Source organism: Oncorhynchus mykiss, chromosome 15, assembly GCF_013265735.2.
Source record: "Oncorhynchus mykiss isolate Arlee chromosome 15, USDA_OmykA_1.1, whole genome shotgun sequence".
In the NCBI taxonomy this organism is placed as follows: domain Eukaryota; kingdom Metazoa; phylum Chordata; class Actinopteri; order Salmoniformes; family Salmonidae; genus Oncorhynchus; species Oncorhynchus mykiss.
The window spans coordinates 42,931,106-42,948,830 of record NC_048579.1 but is presented as its reverse complement, the minus strand read 5'-3'; the positions used below and the strand labels follow the sequence as shown (position 1 = coordinate 42,948,830).

Sequence of the window (17,725 nt, the reverse complement as noted above, 5' to 3'; positions counted from 1 at the left end):
GCGGCGCCGGACAGGCGGGAGACTCCGGCAGCGGCGCCGGACAGGCGGGAGACTCCGGCAGCGGCGCCGGACAGACAGGACCACCTGCAGGGAGGAGACAGAGAGACAGCCTGGTGCGTGGGGCTGCCACAGGAACCACCAGGCTGGGAAGACCTTCAGGAGGCTTGGGGTTAAGAGGAGGCACCTGAAAGACCGGGCTGTGGGGGAGCACTGGAGCTCTGGTGCGCAACCTTGGCACCACTTCCCCAGGCTGGATAACCACTCTAGCCCGGACCGTCCAGAGTGCAGGCACAGGTTGAACCGGGCTGTGGGTAAGCACGGGAGATCTAGTGCTTACTACACGCACCTCTCCCTTCGGCTCCATTCCCACAGTCGCCCGGTACGAGCGGAGCGCGGGCAGAGGACGCACTGCACCCTCCCAGCGCCCCGGAGACACAGCACGCAGAGCCGGCGCAGGATACCCTGGGCCAAAACTGCGTACCGGCGACCAGACCCGCTGAGCAGGCACCATACGCCCTGGCTCGATGCCCGCACTCGCATGACACTCTCGGGGGGCTGTCCTATAGCGCACCGGGCTATGGACACGTACTGGCGACACCGTGCGCTTAACCGCATAACACGGTGCCTGCCCAGTATCGCGCTGCTTATAATAAGCACGAGGGGTGAGCGCAGGTCTGCTACCTGGCTTAGCTCCACCCCTCGTGTGCCCCCCCCAAAAAAAAATTTGGGGCTGTCTCTCGTACCTGTCGCACTGCCGTGCTGCCTCCTCATATCGCCGCCGCTCAGCTTTCGCTGCCTCCAGCTCTGCTTTGGGGCGGCGATATTCCCCAGCCTGTGCCCAGGGTCCCTCTCCGTTCAGTATCTCCTCCCATGTCCAGGAGTCCTGTGATACCGGCCGCTGTTGTTGTTGCTGCTGCTGTCGTCGCTGTTTTCTACCACGCCGCTTGGTCCTTGGTTGGTGGGTGATTCTGTCACGGTCGTCCTCCTCTTCGTCTGAAGAGGAGAGGCGAGAAGGATCAGAGGACCAATATGCGGCGTGGTAAGTGTCCATGGTGAATCTTTAATAAAGAAAGACTGAACACTATGCAAAAGAGTAACGAAAACAATAAACCAAATACGACCGTGAAGCTACAAAATGAGACCTGTGCAGACACAAGCCACTAACATAGACAATCACCCACAAACAAACAGTGCAACCCAGGCTACCTAAGTATGATTCTCAATCAGAGACAACTAATGACACCTGCCTCTGATTGAGAACCATACTAGGCCGAAAACATAGAAATGCCCCAAAACATAGAAAAACAAACAGACTGCCCACCCAACTCACGCCCTGACCATACTAAATAAATACAAAACAACGGAAATAAAGGTCAGAACGTGACATAGGCTGTGTTGTTTTCATATAATTTGGCTGATTAGGGGGCTTGTGCACATTTACATTAGTGTTTCATTAAGTTAACTGACTAACATAATTATTTTTCATGTTTTGTTTGCATTTGGCATTGCTGACAGGCCAGTATGCTGCTGGGCAGGGCCCATATTCACAAAGAATTTCATAGTAGTGATTTTAGAATAAGTTTTGCCTTCACACTGAGTACAATTACATTGACACGTTGGAGGGTTATCCTAGATCACTATCCCTACTCTGTGACGCTTTGTGAATATGGGCCCTGGAAGAAATCTGTTGCCTTATACCTTGCACAGCAGTCCTTTCACCACAGGACCCTAGAGCAGGGGTGGGCAACCCTGTTTCTGGAGTGCTGCAGGACCCTAGAGCAGAGGTAGGCAACTCTGTTCCTGGAGTGCTGCAGGACCCTAGAGCAGGGGTAGACAACCCTGTTCCTGGTGTGCTGCAGGACCCTAGACCAGGGGTAGACAACCCTGTTCCTGGAGTGCTGCAGGACCCTAGAGCAGGGGTAGACATCCCTGTTCCTGGAGTGCTGCAGGACCCTACGGCAGGGGTAGACAACCCTGTTCCTGGAGTGCTGCAGGACCCTAGAGTAGGTGTAAACAACCCTGTTCCTGGAGTGCTGCAGGACCCTAAAGCAGGGGTAGACAACCCTGTTCCTGGAGTGCTGAAGGACCCTAAAGAAGGGCTAGGCAACCCTGTTCCTGGAGTGCCACAGCTACAACAGTCATTTACCACATTAACAATGTCTACACTGTATTTCTGATCAATTTGATGTTATTTTAATGAACAAAAAATGTGCTTTTCTTTCAAAAACAAGGACATTTCTAAGTTACCCCGAACTTTTGAACGGTAGTATATATTAGTTGACACACCTGTGTGATGTCTGATATACATTAATAAAAATGTATTCACCCTGGACATGAGACTTGCATTTACTTTAGACCATCTGAATCATAAGCTCCAAGCTGTCTTTGTTTCAGTTACCACAGATGTTAGTAAAAGTTGGTGACAAACATGTTATGAAAATGTTATTATTTTGTAATCTAACAACATTTTCACGAGTTTATACAAAACTTTATTGCATTTGGTCATCCCCAAAATGCAGCCTTTAAAAGCCTTGATAGTTGCATCCTTCCTCAGGAAAAGCATATAGCTGACAACAGGGTGGCAGGAGTTTTGATCTGCACTTCTAGAGTTCCATAGCCCTGCAGACTCACCTTGGGATAGGAGGATGGACACGTGTTAGTTTTGATAAAAGTCTGGGAGACTTTTACAGGGAGGAGAGAGCATGACATTTGGAATGAGTATGATAAATCTAATCCAACCAGTGGCTGTGGATAATATACTGTCATCACACAGGCAGACTGCCAGTGGTTTACATGGTGCATATGAGTGTAGCTTACTATTCTGTGTTCTGGAGAGATTGCAGGTCGTTGGTTAGAAGGCTCTTGCATGCTAGAAGGCTAGTGCGTGCTAGAAAGAGAGTGAGCCCTGACCTCCCACTGGCCCAGGGCCTCCTGCCTAGTATCATGCAATGTAAAGGAAAATAATAATAACATGACTTACTGAGAGAGTGCTCCATGTTCCTGCTGGTAGCAAGCCTCAACCTGGATGCAGAGAAATGTCCTGCCTTGCAGTATGGTTTCATCTATCCCCACCTGGCTCCAAGAAATCAGATGACAAACCTGCAGAGACTAACAAGAAAATGGTACCTGTATTTATGATTCATGTATCAGTATCCATATTTCACATGTATGTCTTTAAATGACAATAGATCTGAGTATGCATGCCATTTTCTGATAACGGCTATGACAAATTACACATACATGAGATGTTATAGCTAGTTAAACTATTTTTTTTTTATGGCACCATGCAGCATCTCACTAACATTTCCTAAGTTAAAGTAAGTAAATGCAACGATTGTGGCTAATCCGTATTGTGGCTAGCTTCACATAGCTAGGTGATTTTATTCCATCATGACAACATGCTCCTCCTTACTTGACTGTAGTTAGCTAGCTGCTAGCTTATTAAGTATCCACTCTATTATTTAATAAGTGATCTAGTTAACGTGAGTTAGCTAACATGCATTGCTTCTGACATGCCACGATCCTGCTTGCTTTACATCTGACAAATATTGAGCTACCTAGAAAATAATGTTTTTTGATAATTGTTGTTAAGTTCATTAGCTAGCAAGCTAAATGTAAAACTAAGTCTGGCTATGAAACACAGCTAGCTAGCCAACTCAACTTTATCAGTTGTAGCCAAGCTAGCTAGCTTGATGCTCAGTAATGTTAGTTTACCATGCTTTTCTGGACATTCCTCTCGTCGGCTCCTTGCCTACTCTCATCCCTTTGTTTTATAGGTTCAAAACTATATGGTTGTAGTCCGGTGCCTTATTGTCAGAAGCAACCCACTTGTAACACAGCCACCTAATGCAATCAATAGCTCAGTGTTCCAAAACTGTTCACCTGTTTCTATGTCAAGGAAGGAAATCGTATTTGTGTGTGTTTTATGGTGCACGTGGTTCACAGCAGCATAGTGTAGCGACCAGCACAGACAGTTAGTTGTGTGTTATGTGTTAGGCTATTAGTTGGTTGTGTTGTACTTAGTGTTCGCGGGGTCCGCCATGCCAATCAACCTGCTATCTGCCAATCACAGGAATGCCTGGAATGTTCTGATGCCGGGCATTCTGGTCGTGGGTGGAGGGGGTTAGGCAGGGGGATGGAGCATTGGAAGTTAAGACCAGGTTTAGCCATTGTTCTCTCACTTATGTCTGACTTTCACAAGGTCACGGTTGTTTTATAGGGTATCCTTCATTTAATTGGCGGGGGCTACGGCCAAACAGTGGCCTGTGTGAAGTTGGGTTAATAAACCGTCAATTTGTAAACTCAATCCTCTGTCTGGACAATTGTTCCTTTATGATCTAGTCAGGTCATTACATTGGTGTCAGAAGTAAAAACGTTGATAAAAGTTACATGCTGACCAGACCGGACACGTTGCGTTTGCAAGAGTCGCAAAATAAATGTTGAAATCCATGTTATTCAAATTATGGCACTCACACTGCTCGCGCATGCCAACGAGCATCTGCGTTGCCAAGGGCTAAAATAGAAATCAGTTATATTTCTGATGTAGATCGCGCTGCAAGTCCTGCCTCTCCCATCTCCTCATTGGTTTGTAGAAGCAGGTACCCACGTGCCATCTCCTCATTGGTTATACCCACGTCGGTGATTGAAAAACGAAATGTTTTGCAGGTCGTCGTGGTAATACTATGAAAGTTTAGATGCCGATCACCATATAAGTTCAAAGATGAAAAAGCCTGGAAGGAGGAGAGAACTAGAAACGATTTGGTTGGCCGTTTTATGTGTGGATTAAATGTCGGAGTAGAGGACCTTGTGCATTTCAGGTAAAATAACAACTCAATGTTTATATCCCAGGACAAATTAGCTCGCAATAGCAAGTTAGCTAAATAGGACAAATTAGCCAGCAAGTGCAAGCTAACTAGCTAAATTGCCATACATGTTTAATGCTTTTCGACCTGTCCCCAAATGAATGTCATTGGTTCAGAGTTTGTTTTGATATTTTAACCTGCGTGTCATGATCGCGTTTGGTGTAGGGGGACAAAATACATTCATGCATGATAGCGCACGATGGTGCACGAGCGCAGCCAGTTTGGGTTCCGTGTTAGCCAGCTAGCTAGCTGACTTCCGTGGCTAGCTAACGTACGTGAGAACCAGGGTTGGAAATGCTTCGAGGGAATCCGAGAGTGAAGGTGGAGGTAGGGGACGATTATGGCCAAGGAGGTGCGTGTGCATGGACGTTGTAGGATCTGGCTGAGGAGATCGCCAGGGCGTCGGAGCACAGAGGCCGCTTGAGGGAGGACAAAAGAATGATGGCGGCTGAAGCGGGCATGAGTGCTTCGTCGACTGTGCTTCGTGCAGATTTTGGTGGGCGGACTGAAGGAGTGACGTCGACAAGGTGGGACGAGGAATCTGGGGCTCAGGATGTAAAAAAACATGGTGGCGCCCAGGTCCCGATTGCATCCGTATCTGTTAAAACTTCTCAGGCTCGTGTATGTTTTGTTCAATAAAGTTCATATTTATATTCAAAAATATCAGTTTACATTGGCACTTTATGGTCAGTAATGTTGTGCCTCGAAAACATCCGGCGAATTTTCAGAGAGCCACACTAATTTACAGAAATACTCATAATAGACTTTGATAAAGATACAACTATTATGCACAGAATTATAGATATAGTTCTCCTTAAAATAATGCAACTGCTGTGTCAGATTTCAAAAAAGCTTTACGGAAAAAGCAAACCATGAGTACGACGCTCAGACACAAAAACAAGACATGCAGATACCCGCCATGTTGTGGAGTCAGTAAAATAGTGTTATAAAAAATAGAAATAGTGTTATAAATATTCACTTACCTTTGATGATCTTCATCAGAATGCACTCCCAGGAATAACAGTTCCACAATAAATGTTTGTTTTGTTTGATAAAGTCCATAATTTTTGTCCAAATACCTGTTTTGTTCACGTTTGGTAAACAAATCCAAGCTCACGAGGTGCGGGCAAGTCCAGACGAAAGTTCAGACGAAAAGTTCAAAAAGTCATATTACAGTTCGTAGAAACATGTCAAACGAAGTATAGAATCAATCTTTAGGATGTTTTTGACATAAATCTTCAATAATGTTCCAACCAGAGAATTCCTTTGTCTTTAGAATTGCAATGGAATGCAGGTCGCTCTCATGTGTGTGCGCGTGATCCGCTCATGGCACTCTGGCAGGCCTCTGGTTGAATCAGCTCTCATTTGCCCCCACTTCACAGTAGAAGCCTCAAAGAACATTTTAAAGACTGTTGACATCTAGTGGAAGCCTTAGGAAGTGCAGTATGACCCCATACACACTGTATATTCGATAGGCAATGAGTTGAAAAACTACAAACCTCAGATTTCCCACTTCCTGGTTGGATATTTCTCAGGTTTTCGCCTGCCATATTCGCCTGCCATTCTGTTATTATACTCACAGACATCATTCAAACAGTTTTAGAAACTTCAGAATGTTTTCTATCCAATACTACTAATAATATGCATATATTAGCTTATTGGCCTGAGTAGCAGGAGGTTTCTGTGAAAATGCCAAACAGGTTTTAAGACCCTGAAGTATTCTGGTAAGGCAGATTGGGAAGCTTTTCATGCTCAGTTTGAACTGTTAGCTCATTTTTGGGGGTGGTCAAATGAAGATTGGGCACTGCAGTTGGCTTTGTGACTCACGGATGATGATCTGACCTGTTTGATATTGATTAGCCCCTGGTCTTTAGTGGGAGCACTGAGCGCTTTGGACAGTGTGTACAGCCCGGGCTGCGTGCAGAGCGAGCTAGCACGGGACCAGTTCATACAGGCGCTCTCTCGAACGGAGCTGTGCATACAGGCCCAGCTGGCTCATCCTGAGTCATTGCAGATAGCCTTGGAGATGGCTATGGAGAGGGAGCTGGTATGGGCTGGGGCTTCAACTGGGGCTTTGGTGGGAGTGCAGGGAGACAGACCCACTGTGTGGGCTGGGGGGCAGAGCAGCCCAGAGCCGGAAAAGCCTGCATTGTTGGCTGAAATGACTGAATTAATTCGTGCTGTGTCGCTACAGGCAACACGAAACACACGCCCTGGTCCCAGGGTCTGCTGGGGGTGTGGCCAGCCAGGCCACCTGCGGCAAGTTTGCCCCATGTCCCCCAGAGCTCAGGGAATCGGCTCGGGGTCTGCATAGCCCGGGTAGTGCGGACCCCTGGCTCTCTTTCCCAACCACCATCATCTTCAGGAAGAGCCCACCGGCACAGAGAGAGTGGTGGCATACTTCAGCAAAACATTTAACAAACATGAGCGCCGCTACTGTGTCACCCGGCGGGAGCTCTTGGCTGTTGTGGTTTCCATCAACTTCAAGAACTACCTGGGTGGCCTGTCCTTTACTGTAAGGACTGACCACTCTGCTCTTCAGTGGCTCATGTCTTTCATAGAGCCAGAGGGGCAGGTGGCATGCTGGTTGGAAGAGTTTCAGCCGTACGACTTCACAATTGTGCACAGGGCATTGGCATGCCACTCCAACGCCATGTCCCGTTGGTCCTGTATTGCAGGCAGGTGCCACCACTGTGAGCAGAGAGAGGGACGTGAGAGAGAGCTGTGTGCAGAGGAGGGGGTCTGTACCACAGTGTGTCGGCCCTGTGAGCTGCAGACTGTTGAAGTGGCTGAATGGGGGCAGCAGCAGGGGCGCAGCTGAGACTCTCACTCGCGACCAAATTGTTGTGGTCAAAGTTTGAGAGACTGCGCCTGGCTGATGGCGTGCTACAGCAGGCATGGGAGAGGAGAGGGGGCAGGTGGTGGTCCCAAAAGCGCTGCAAGAGGCTGTGCTCCAGAGCACTCATGGGGGGGGTGGGGAGAGGACACTTTTGTGTCACAAAAACACTCCGCCACCTCCGTCAGGCCTTTTACTGGGGGAAGCACAAGAGGGATGTGGAGGACTTTTTCCGCATCTGTGACAACTGCACAGTGAGAAAGGGTCCCCCAGGCTGCTCTCATGCTCAGCTCCAACAGTTCCCAGTGGGGGCTCCCATGGAGAGGTTGGGAGTGGATGTAGTTGGGCCGTTCCCCACCACAGACAATGGAAACCGCTGGGTGCTCACAGCCATGGACTATTTCATAAAATGGCCCGAGGCTTATGCTCTGCCTGACCAGGAGGCAGAGACCATCGTCAATGCCCTGACAGTGGGGATGTTCAGCAGGTTTGGAGCAGCGGAGTCCATCCACAGCAACCAAGGCAGAAACTTTGAGTCCCGTGTGTTCGCCACCATGTTTGAGAGGCTGTGTATGCACAAGACCCGCACTACTCCTCTCCATCCTCAAAGTGACGGAGCGCTTCAACAAAACGCTTGGACAGCAGCTGGCCATTGTCTCTGCCAAACACCAGCATGACTGGGACAAGCACCTGGCTATGGTCCTAATGGCATACCACTCCCCTGTCCAAGACTTCCTGCACACCTGCCCTCCTCATGCTGGGGAGAGAGATCCGCACCCCTGCGGAGATGGTGTTTGGTCGGCCCCTGGATAGCCCTCGTGTGCCCCAGGGGCAGGAGTATGCCTGGAGACCACAGGACCGCCTGGAGAGAGCCCACACCTTCACCAGAGAGCAGCTGGTGAATACAGATATGAGGCAGAAGAGGAACTATCACATGCACACCCGGGGAAGGCACTTTGTGGCTGAGAAGCTGATCTGGGTCTACATCCCCCTGAGAAAGAAAGGCAGATGCCCCAAGTTGGACAGTCACTGGGTGGGACCTTGCAGCATCCTGGAGAGGGTAGGGGAGGTTGTTTACCGGGTGCAGCTTTCTCCCAGGGGGTGAAAGGTGGCAATTCACCGGACCAGGTTAGCCCCATACAGAGGGGCCTCTTCTCCCCAAACCCCAGGGACCCCACAATTCCCCTCCCCTCCCATTCTCCAGGCACCCACCCCCAGGTGTCGCAGACAAGGCTCCAGACAGCCCACTCCCCCAGTCTCCCTCCCTGTGTCACCTCGTGGGTCCCCGGAGCCAAGGACTGTAATCCCCGTTCCCGCACCCTTGTCCCCTATGTCCCTGCCTTCATCCTCTGGGTTCCAGAGGGGCAGCCCCCGTCCATAGATGGAGCCCCCTGTTTCACATCTGGACAATCTACGACCATCACGGCCATGCAGGCAAAGAAGACCTCCGGGTCGCTTCAGCGACTTTGTTTGTTCCCTTGGGGATGAGGAACTTTGATGCGGGGGAGGAACTTTGTGTTATGTGTTAGGCTATTAGTTGGTTGTGTTGTACTTACCAATACCCAGTGTTTGCGGGGTCTGCCATGCCAATCAACCTGCTATCTGCCAATCACAGGAATGCCTGGAATGTTCTGATGCCGGGCATCCTGGTGGTTGGCGGAGTGGCGTGGAGGTTGGGATGGGCAGGGGGATTGAGTATTGGAATTTACGACCAGGTTTAGCCATCTCTTACATCTGGCCTTCACAAGAGAAGGTCACGGTTGTTTACTAGGGTATTCTTCATTTATTTGGCGGGGGCTACGGCCAAACAGTAGCCTGTGTGAAGTGGGGTTAATAAACCGTCAATTCGTAAACTCATCCTCTGTCTGGACAATTGTTCCTTTATGAACTAGTCAGTTCAATACAATATAATAGATTTTATCTCCAATTTCCACCCCGAAAGTGAGATTTCATATTGATACACGCCTATATGTGCTACACATTATTGTTTGGGGGTGCTAATGTGAAACATGGCCTTTAAACTTTGAACACGTTCTGTCATACTGAATGCAGCCCAGTCAAATGAAATTGATCAATGAGCCGTGGCATTGATCTAGCAATGGTGTGTTAGATACCACCCACATATGTTTGCTTGAACCCCCTCATTATCATTTTGGAGGAAGAATTACAGAAATAATTTAAGAAATAATATTAATGAAAAAATTAAAGAAAGTGGGATTCATTATTTAAATCATTGTTTATCTATTTATGTGTTTATTCATTTTTTTATCTCTATGTGTGGATTTATTTACATATTCATGTTTTTATCTATTTGTCTGCATTTACCTATTTATTCATTTCATTCTAATTATGGCAGCTTTGGTCCTCCATATCATGCAGGGCTCATCTGTGAAAAAGACCGTGGACTCAGGATGACTTCCTGCTTAAATAAAGGTTCAATAAATGAGTCCACCATTTTGTTTACAATGTTACTACCTCTTTTCACATCCAAATAAATAAATGTGTGTACTAAGGTGTGTGAAAACCGAATATGAATATCAAATTAGGGGTGGCAGGTAGCCTAGTGTGTAGAGCGTTGGGCCAGTACCGAAAGGTTGCTAGATCGAATCCCTGAGCTGATAAGGCATTTAACTCACTGTTCCTAGACTGTCATTGTAAATAAGGAATTGTTCTTAACTGACTTGCCTAGATAAATAAAGGGTGGAAAAATATATATATATATCAATGTTGACTTGAATAGAATACAGCGTAGTGTGTACACAGTAGAATATAATGCTTATAAGAGTAGGTCCCTGACTGGGAATGGAAACTGGCTGTGACAGTGAGTGCCGAATCCTAACTAGGCAGCGGTAGATGTTGTTGAATATTCAATTTAAATAACCTGGACAGAAAGTACCATCACAAAAACCTTTTCTTCTCTTCTCCACTTGATCCCGGTTGCTTTCTCATCTCCTCTCCTCCCCACCCATCCATTTCTCTCTCTTCTATCTCCCTTACCCCCACCCACTGCCCTTTCTCAGTGGTACAACAAGACTGACTACCCCATCTTCGCCCAGTACCAGCGGTACAGGAGGCTCCACCCCCTCCAGCCCTTCTACATCCTGCACCCCAGCTTTGAGTGGCAGCTCTGGCAGCGAATCCAGGACAACATGGCCGAGCCCATCCAGAAGAACCCGCCCTCCTCTGGACTGCTGGGTAAACTATACAGTGAATTCTACTAACCTTTTGGTTACCATATAGAGATCAAGGCAGATCAGGGGTAGAACTCAATAGTCTATCATATCAAATTGTATTTGTCACATGCTTCATAAACAACAGGTGTAGACTGCTTACTGATGGGCCCTTCCAAACATTGCAGAGAGAAAATATACACAGGGTACCAGTAAAAGTGCAGGGATATAAGGTAATTGAGGTAGGTAGGGATAAAGTGACTAGGCAAAGGGATAACCAATGAACAGTAACAGCAGCGTATGTGATGAGTCAAAAGAGATTAGTGCAAAAAGGGTCTATGCAGATATTCCGGGTAGCTTTTGGTTAACTATTTAACTAACTATTTAGCAGTTTTATAGCTTGGGGGTAGAAGCTGTTCAGGGTCCTGTTGGTTCCAGACTAGATGCATCGGTACTGCTTGCCATGCGGTAGTAGAAAGAACAGTCTATGACTTGGGTGGCAAGAGATTTTTAGGGTCAAATCTTTTTTCCTGCCTCCTGATGGGAAGTGTGTGGACCATGATACTTTCTTGGTGATGTGGACTTCGAGGAACTTGATGCTCTCGACCTTGTTCCACAACAGACCCATCGATGTGGATGGGGGCGTGCTCGGCCCTCCGTTTCATGTAGTCCACAATTAGCTCCTTTTTTCCTGCTGACGTTGAGCGAGAGGTTGTTATCCTGGAACCACACTGCCTGGTCTCTGACTTGCTCCCTGTAAGCTGTCTCATCGTCATCGGTGATCAGGCCGTCGTGACGTCTGCAAACTTAATAATTGTGTTGTAGTCATGCATGGCCCCACAGTCGTGGGTGAACAGGGAGTACTGGAGGGGACTAAACATGCACCCTGAGGGGCTCCCGTGTTGAGGGTCAGCGTGGCGGATGTGCTGTTGCCTACCCTCATTACCTGGGGGCGGCCTGTCAGGAAGTCCAGGGTCCTTAGCTTAGTGATGAGCTTGGAGGGCACAATGGTGTTGAACGCTGAGGTGTATTCAATGAACAGCATTCTCACGTCGGTGTGCCTTTTGTCCAGGTGGGAAATCAGTGTGGGTGCAATAGAGATTATGTCATCTATGGATCTGTTGGGGCGGTATGCGAATTGGAGTGGGTCCAGGGTGTCTGGGATGACGGTGTTGTGAGCCATGGTGTTGATCAGCCTTTCAAAGCATTTCATGGCTACAGATGAGAGTGCTACTGGGCGATAGTCATTTAGACAGGTTACCTTGGCTGAGGTTGAAAATATCAGTGAAGAAACTTGCCAGCGCATACTCTGAGTGTGAGTCCTGGTAATGCGTCTAGCCCTGCGGCATTGTGAATGTTAACCTGTTTAAAGGTCTTACTCACATTGGCTATGGAAAGCATGATCACACATTCATCTGGAATAGCTGGTGCTCTCATGCATAGTTCACTTTTGCTAGCCTCAAAGCTTGCATAGAAGGTTTTTAGCTCATCTGGTAGCCTCGCGTCACTGGACAGCTCGTGGCTTGGTTTCCCTTTGTAATCCAGGATAGTTTGCTAGCACTGCCACATCCCATGATTGTCAGAGCTGGTGTAGTAGGATTCGGTCTTGGTCCTGTATTGATGCCTTGCTTATTTGATGGTTTGTGGGAGGGCGTAGCGGGATTTCTTATAAGCGCACAGATTATAGTCCCACTTATTGAAAGCGGCAGCTGTAGCCTTTCAATTCAGTGCCGATATTGGCTATAGTCAATCCATGGCATCTGGTTGGGATATGTACAGTTGAAGTCAGAAGTTTACGTACACTTAGGTTGGAGTCATTAAAACTAGTTTTTCCAACAACTCCACAAATGTCTTGTTAACAAACTATCGTTTTGGAAAGTCAGTTAGAAAGTCTACTTAGTGTATAACGCATGTCACTTTTTCCAACAATTGTTTACAGACAGATTATTTCACTTATAATTCACTGTATCACAATTCCAGTGGGTCAGAAGTTTACATACACTAAGTTGACTGTGCATTTAAACAGCTTGGAATATTACAAAAAATGATGTTTTGGCTTCAGAAGCTTCTGATAGGCTAATTGACATAATTTGAGTCAATTGGAGGTGTACCTGTTGATGTATTTCAAGGCCTACCTTCAAACTCAGTGCCTCTTTGCTTGACATCATGGGAAAATCAAAAGATATCAGCCAAGACTGATCCCGGGTCCGGGAGAATTGTCAGCAACTACACTAATTAGCATAGCGCAACGGTCAAATAATTTTACTAGAAAATTTTCATATTCATGAAATCACAAGTGAAATATAGCGAAGCACAGCTTAGCCATTTGTTAATCACCCTGTCGTCTCAGATTTTGAAATTATGCTTTACAGCGATAGCAAGACAAGCGTTTGTGTAAGTTTATCGATAGCCTAGCATAGCATTATGTCCAGCTAGCAGCAGGAAGCTTGGTCACGAAAATGAGAAAAGCGATCAAATGAACCGTTTACCTTTGATGATCTTCGGATGTTTTCACTGACGAGACTCCCAGTTAGAAAGCAAATGTTCCTTTTGTTCCATAAAGATTATTTTTATACCCAAAATACCTCAGTTTGTTTGTCACGTTATGTTCAGAAATCCACCGGAAATAGCGGTCACGACAACGGCGAAAAAAAATTTCTAATTATATCCATAATATCGACAGAAACGTGGCAAACGTTTTTTATAATCAATCCTCAAGGTGTTTTTCAAATATCTATTCGATAATATGTCAACCGGGAAGGTTGGCTTTTCAGTAGGACCGGGAGGAAAAATGGCTACCTCTCTCTTTTACGCAAGAATCACTCTGGGAGCCATCAGCTGGCCACTTACACAATGTGTTCGTTTACGCTCATTCTTCAACATAAAGGCGTGAAACTACGTCTAAAGGCTGTAGACACCTTAAGGAAGACGTAGAAAAAGGAATCTTGTTGATATCCCTTTCAATGGGCAATAAGGATGCATAGAAAGACAGGGGTTTCAGAATAAGGGTCACTTCCTGATTGGATTTTTCTCAGGATTTCGCCTGCAATATCAGTTCTGTTATACTCACAGACAATAATTTTACAGTTTTGGTAACTTTAGAGTGTCTTCTATCCTAATCTGTCAATTATATGCATATTCTAGCATCTGGTCCTGAGAAATAGGCAGTTTACATTGGGAACTTTATTTTTCCAAAAATAAAAATAGTGCCCCCTAGCTTCAAGAGGTTAATTAAAACATAGTATAGGCTAAAGTAATATGGTGGACTGGGCATTCATCATTCATTTGGCTAGGATAGTCTACTTAGTAACATTTGCCACTTTTTCTATCCAATCCTCCAGGTGTTTGCTTTCACCATTCCAATTCTTACACATCTTTCAATACTTAGGAGTAAGATGAGGAGAGGAAGTTGATTGAGATATGCACCCTATATTAATGAAAGGTACATTTCCTTGATTATCTAACAGTTCTGAAGTCTCATGGCAGCAACCAGACACCCCAATTACCCTCTCGACATGCCCCCTCTCCTGCCAACTCACTACACCTGTCCCAACTCTGCTAATCACCGTTCCTATTAGAGCCCTGCATGGGTACCCATGCCCACAACATTCAGGTCCTACCTCTGCCAAATTTAAGGCCCGGGCCCTGTCTTAACCCAAAATCGTCATTAGTATTATTGCTGAGAGATTAACCGAAATGTCTGTTATTTCTCGGTTTTTAAACAACTTGACCGACATCGGTTAAATTATTTTATTTCCATTTCGTTCTGTTTTTTTCTGTGAGCTCAATGCGCAGTTTGTCTAGAAAAACATCAGATCAAGCTTGAACTGTGCAATGTAGTAGGGAGTTGTAGTTTCCAAAATACCAATATTCTGCATAGTTTAGCACATAAAATGTGGTAATTAACTACAATGACCATAATCCATTGCAAGCCTACTTGTTCGATCTGTGTGGGGAGAGAATAGACAGAAGACGGTGTGATCGAGAGGGATAGAGAGCAGTTGCTTTGAGAGCCATCTCAACCTGAAAATAAGAGTATGCCTTATTTACTTTCAAGAACTACTAAAATAGTGATTTTTGTCAGACAGCAATGGCAGCAACTCTATAGAGTGGTGATAAGGAGTCTACCGGGTCCGAAACCGACTTCACAATTAATTTTCTTTATTCAGGGTTCACTCAAACAGTGTTACACTTTGTTTTACTATTGACAGTTACAGCTTATTTCGGGATTGTATTCACTCTCCTTAAATATAAGTAATCTGAATTGTTTAATCAAACTTTTTGCCGCCAGCTTCTGATATCATGGAATAAAAACTACAATCTGTCTCCTGGGCCGGAGCTGGTTTTCCCTGGCTAAACTAGCTGGCTAGCTGAACTATGCTAGTTTTCGTCCTCATTGCAAACTTCAGAAATACTGCACCCTCAACTTCAAAACTCCCTTGATAGTTTTACAATCATGTAACTAAGAAATTAGCTGTAAATCAACTCAAATCAAATTGTATTGGTCACATACACATGGTTAGCAGATGTTAATGTGAGTGTAGCGAAATGCTTGTGCTTCTAGTTCCGAGAATGCAGTAATATCTAACAAGTAATCTAACAAATTTACAACAACTACCTTATGCATACAAATGTAAGGGATGAATAAGAATATGTACATATGCATATATGGATGAGTGATTGCCGTGGAGCATAGGCAAGATGCAGTAGATGGTATTGAGCAGTATATACATATGAGAAGAGTAATGTAGGATATGTAAACATTGAGGTTGACACTTTGTGGTTGAGGGCAGTACTTGGTTTGTTGAATAGTCATGACTGGTTTGAGATATGTCGTAAGATGACGGTTGCGAAGGATATCATTCCTACTTAACGCTGGACATTTCTGACTGGTCTTGGAACTGTGACAACGATCAGCCTCTCCCCGCTTGGCTTAATGGGATATGTTGTGATTTTACCAACACAGCCAGATACAGTGCATTCAGTGAAAGTATACAGATCTCTTAGCTTTCTCCACATTTTGTTACGTTACGCCTTATTCTAAGAATGATGTAATTTTTTGACCAAGCAAAAACAGGTTTTTCCAAGTGTTTGCACATATATTTTATTTGGGGGGGATATCACATTTACATAAGTATTCTGACCCTTTACTCATTACTTTGTTAAAGCACGTTTGGCATTGATTATAGCCTTGAGTCTTCTTGGGTATGACGCTACAAGCTTGGCAAACCTGTATTTGGGGAGTTTCTCCTATTCTTCTCTGCAGATCCTTTCAAGCTCTGTCAGGTTGGATGGGGAGCGTCGCTGCACAGCTATTTTCCAGTCTCTCCAGAGATGCTCGATCGGGTTCAAGTCCGGGCTCTGGCTGGGCCACTTAAAACCTCTTGGTGTTAGGGGGCAGTATTTTCATTTTTGGAAAAAAAAACGTTCCCGTTTTAAACAGGATATTTTGTCAGGAAAATATGCTAGAATATGCATATAATTGACAGCTTTGGATAGAAATCACTCTAACGTTTCCAAAACTGTAAAGATATTGTCTGTGAGTATAACAGAACTGATGATGCAGGCGAAAGCCTGAGAAAAATTTGATCCGGAAGTGCCCCAGGTTTTGAAAGCGCTGCGTTCCAATGACTCCCTATTCAGCTGTGAATGTACCATCAACGAGCTTACGCTTTCTACGTATTCCCCAAGGTGTCTACAGCATTGTGGCGTAGTTTTACGCATTTCTGTTGAAGAATAGCCGTAGGCAGCCACATTGCGTAAGTGGTCACATGGTGGCTCCGAGAGAGATTCTCGCGTAAAATACAGAGGTAGCCATTACTCCAATCGGTCAGAGTGAAAAACGAATTGTCCTGACTGATATATTATCGAATAGATATTAGAAAAACACCTTGAGGATGGATTCTAAACAACGTTTGCCATGTTTCTGTCGATATTATGGTGCTAATTTGGAATATTGTGGTGACCGCAATTTCCTGGCGATTTCTCAGCCAAACATGAAGAAAAAACGGAGCTATTTCGCCAACAAAAATAATATTTTGGGAAAAAATGAACTTTGGAACTTTTTCCGAAGTTCATCAAAGGTAAACGATTTAATTTGATTGCTTTTCTGATTTCCGAGACAAGTTTGCCTGCTGCTAGCAAGGCATAATGCTATGCTAGGCTATGATAAACTTACACAAATGCTTGTCTAGTGTTGGCTGTAAAGCATATTTTGAAAATCTGAGATGACAGGGTGAATAACAAAAGGCTAAGCTGTGTTCCAATATATTTCACTTGTGATTTTCATGAATAGGAAGATTTTCTAGGAAGATTTATGTCCGTTGCGTTATGCTAATTAGTGTCAGATGAGGATAACGGTCCCGTTCACGGGCTGGGCGTCACTACAGGTTAAGGACTTTCAGAGACTTGTCCCGGCTGTGTGCTTAGGGTTGTTGTCCTGTTGGAAAGTGAAACCTTCGCCCCAGCTCTGGAGCAGGTTTTCATCAAGGATCTCTCTGTGCTCCGTTCATCTTTCCCTCGATCCTGACTAGTCTCCCAGTCCCTGCTGCAGAAAAACATCCCCACAGCATGATGTTGCCACCATCATGCTTCACTGTAGGGATGGTGCCAGGTTTCATCCAGATGTGACATTTGGCATTCAGGACAGAGTTCAAACTTGGTTTCATCAGACCAGAGAATCTTGTTTCTCATGGTCTCAGAGTCCTTTAGATGCCTTTTGGCAAACTACAAGCGGGCTGTCATGTACCATTAACTGAGGAATGGCTTCCATTTGGCCACTCTACCATAAAGGCCTGATTGGTAGAGTGCTGTAGAGATGGTTGTCCTTCTGGAAGGTTCTCCCATCTCCACAGAGG

At 45.6% G+C, this 17,725-nt stretch overlaps 1 protein-coding gene across 2 annotated transcripts in view; it reads left to right on the top strand.

Moving 5' to 3' along the window:
- st6gal1 (ST6 beta-galactosamide alpha-2,6-sialyltranferase 1) overlaps positions 1-17,725 on the top strand; it is a 182,730-nt gene that overhangs the window by 142,510 nt on the left and 22,495 nt on the right. For both annotated transcript variants that reach the window (XM_021563263.2, XM_021563264.2), the window contains exon 8: positions 10,719-10,893. In XM_021563263.2, the coding sequence (XP_021418938.1) occupies positions 10,719-10,893 (175 nt within the window). The remainder of the gene's footprint in view (positions 1-10,718; positions 10,894-17,725) is intronic.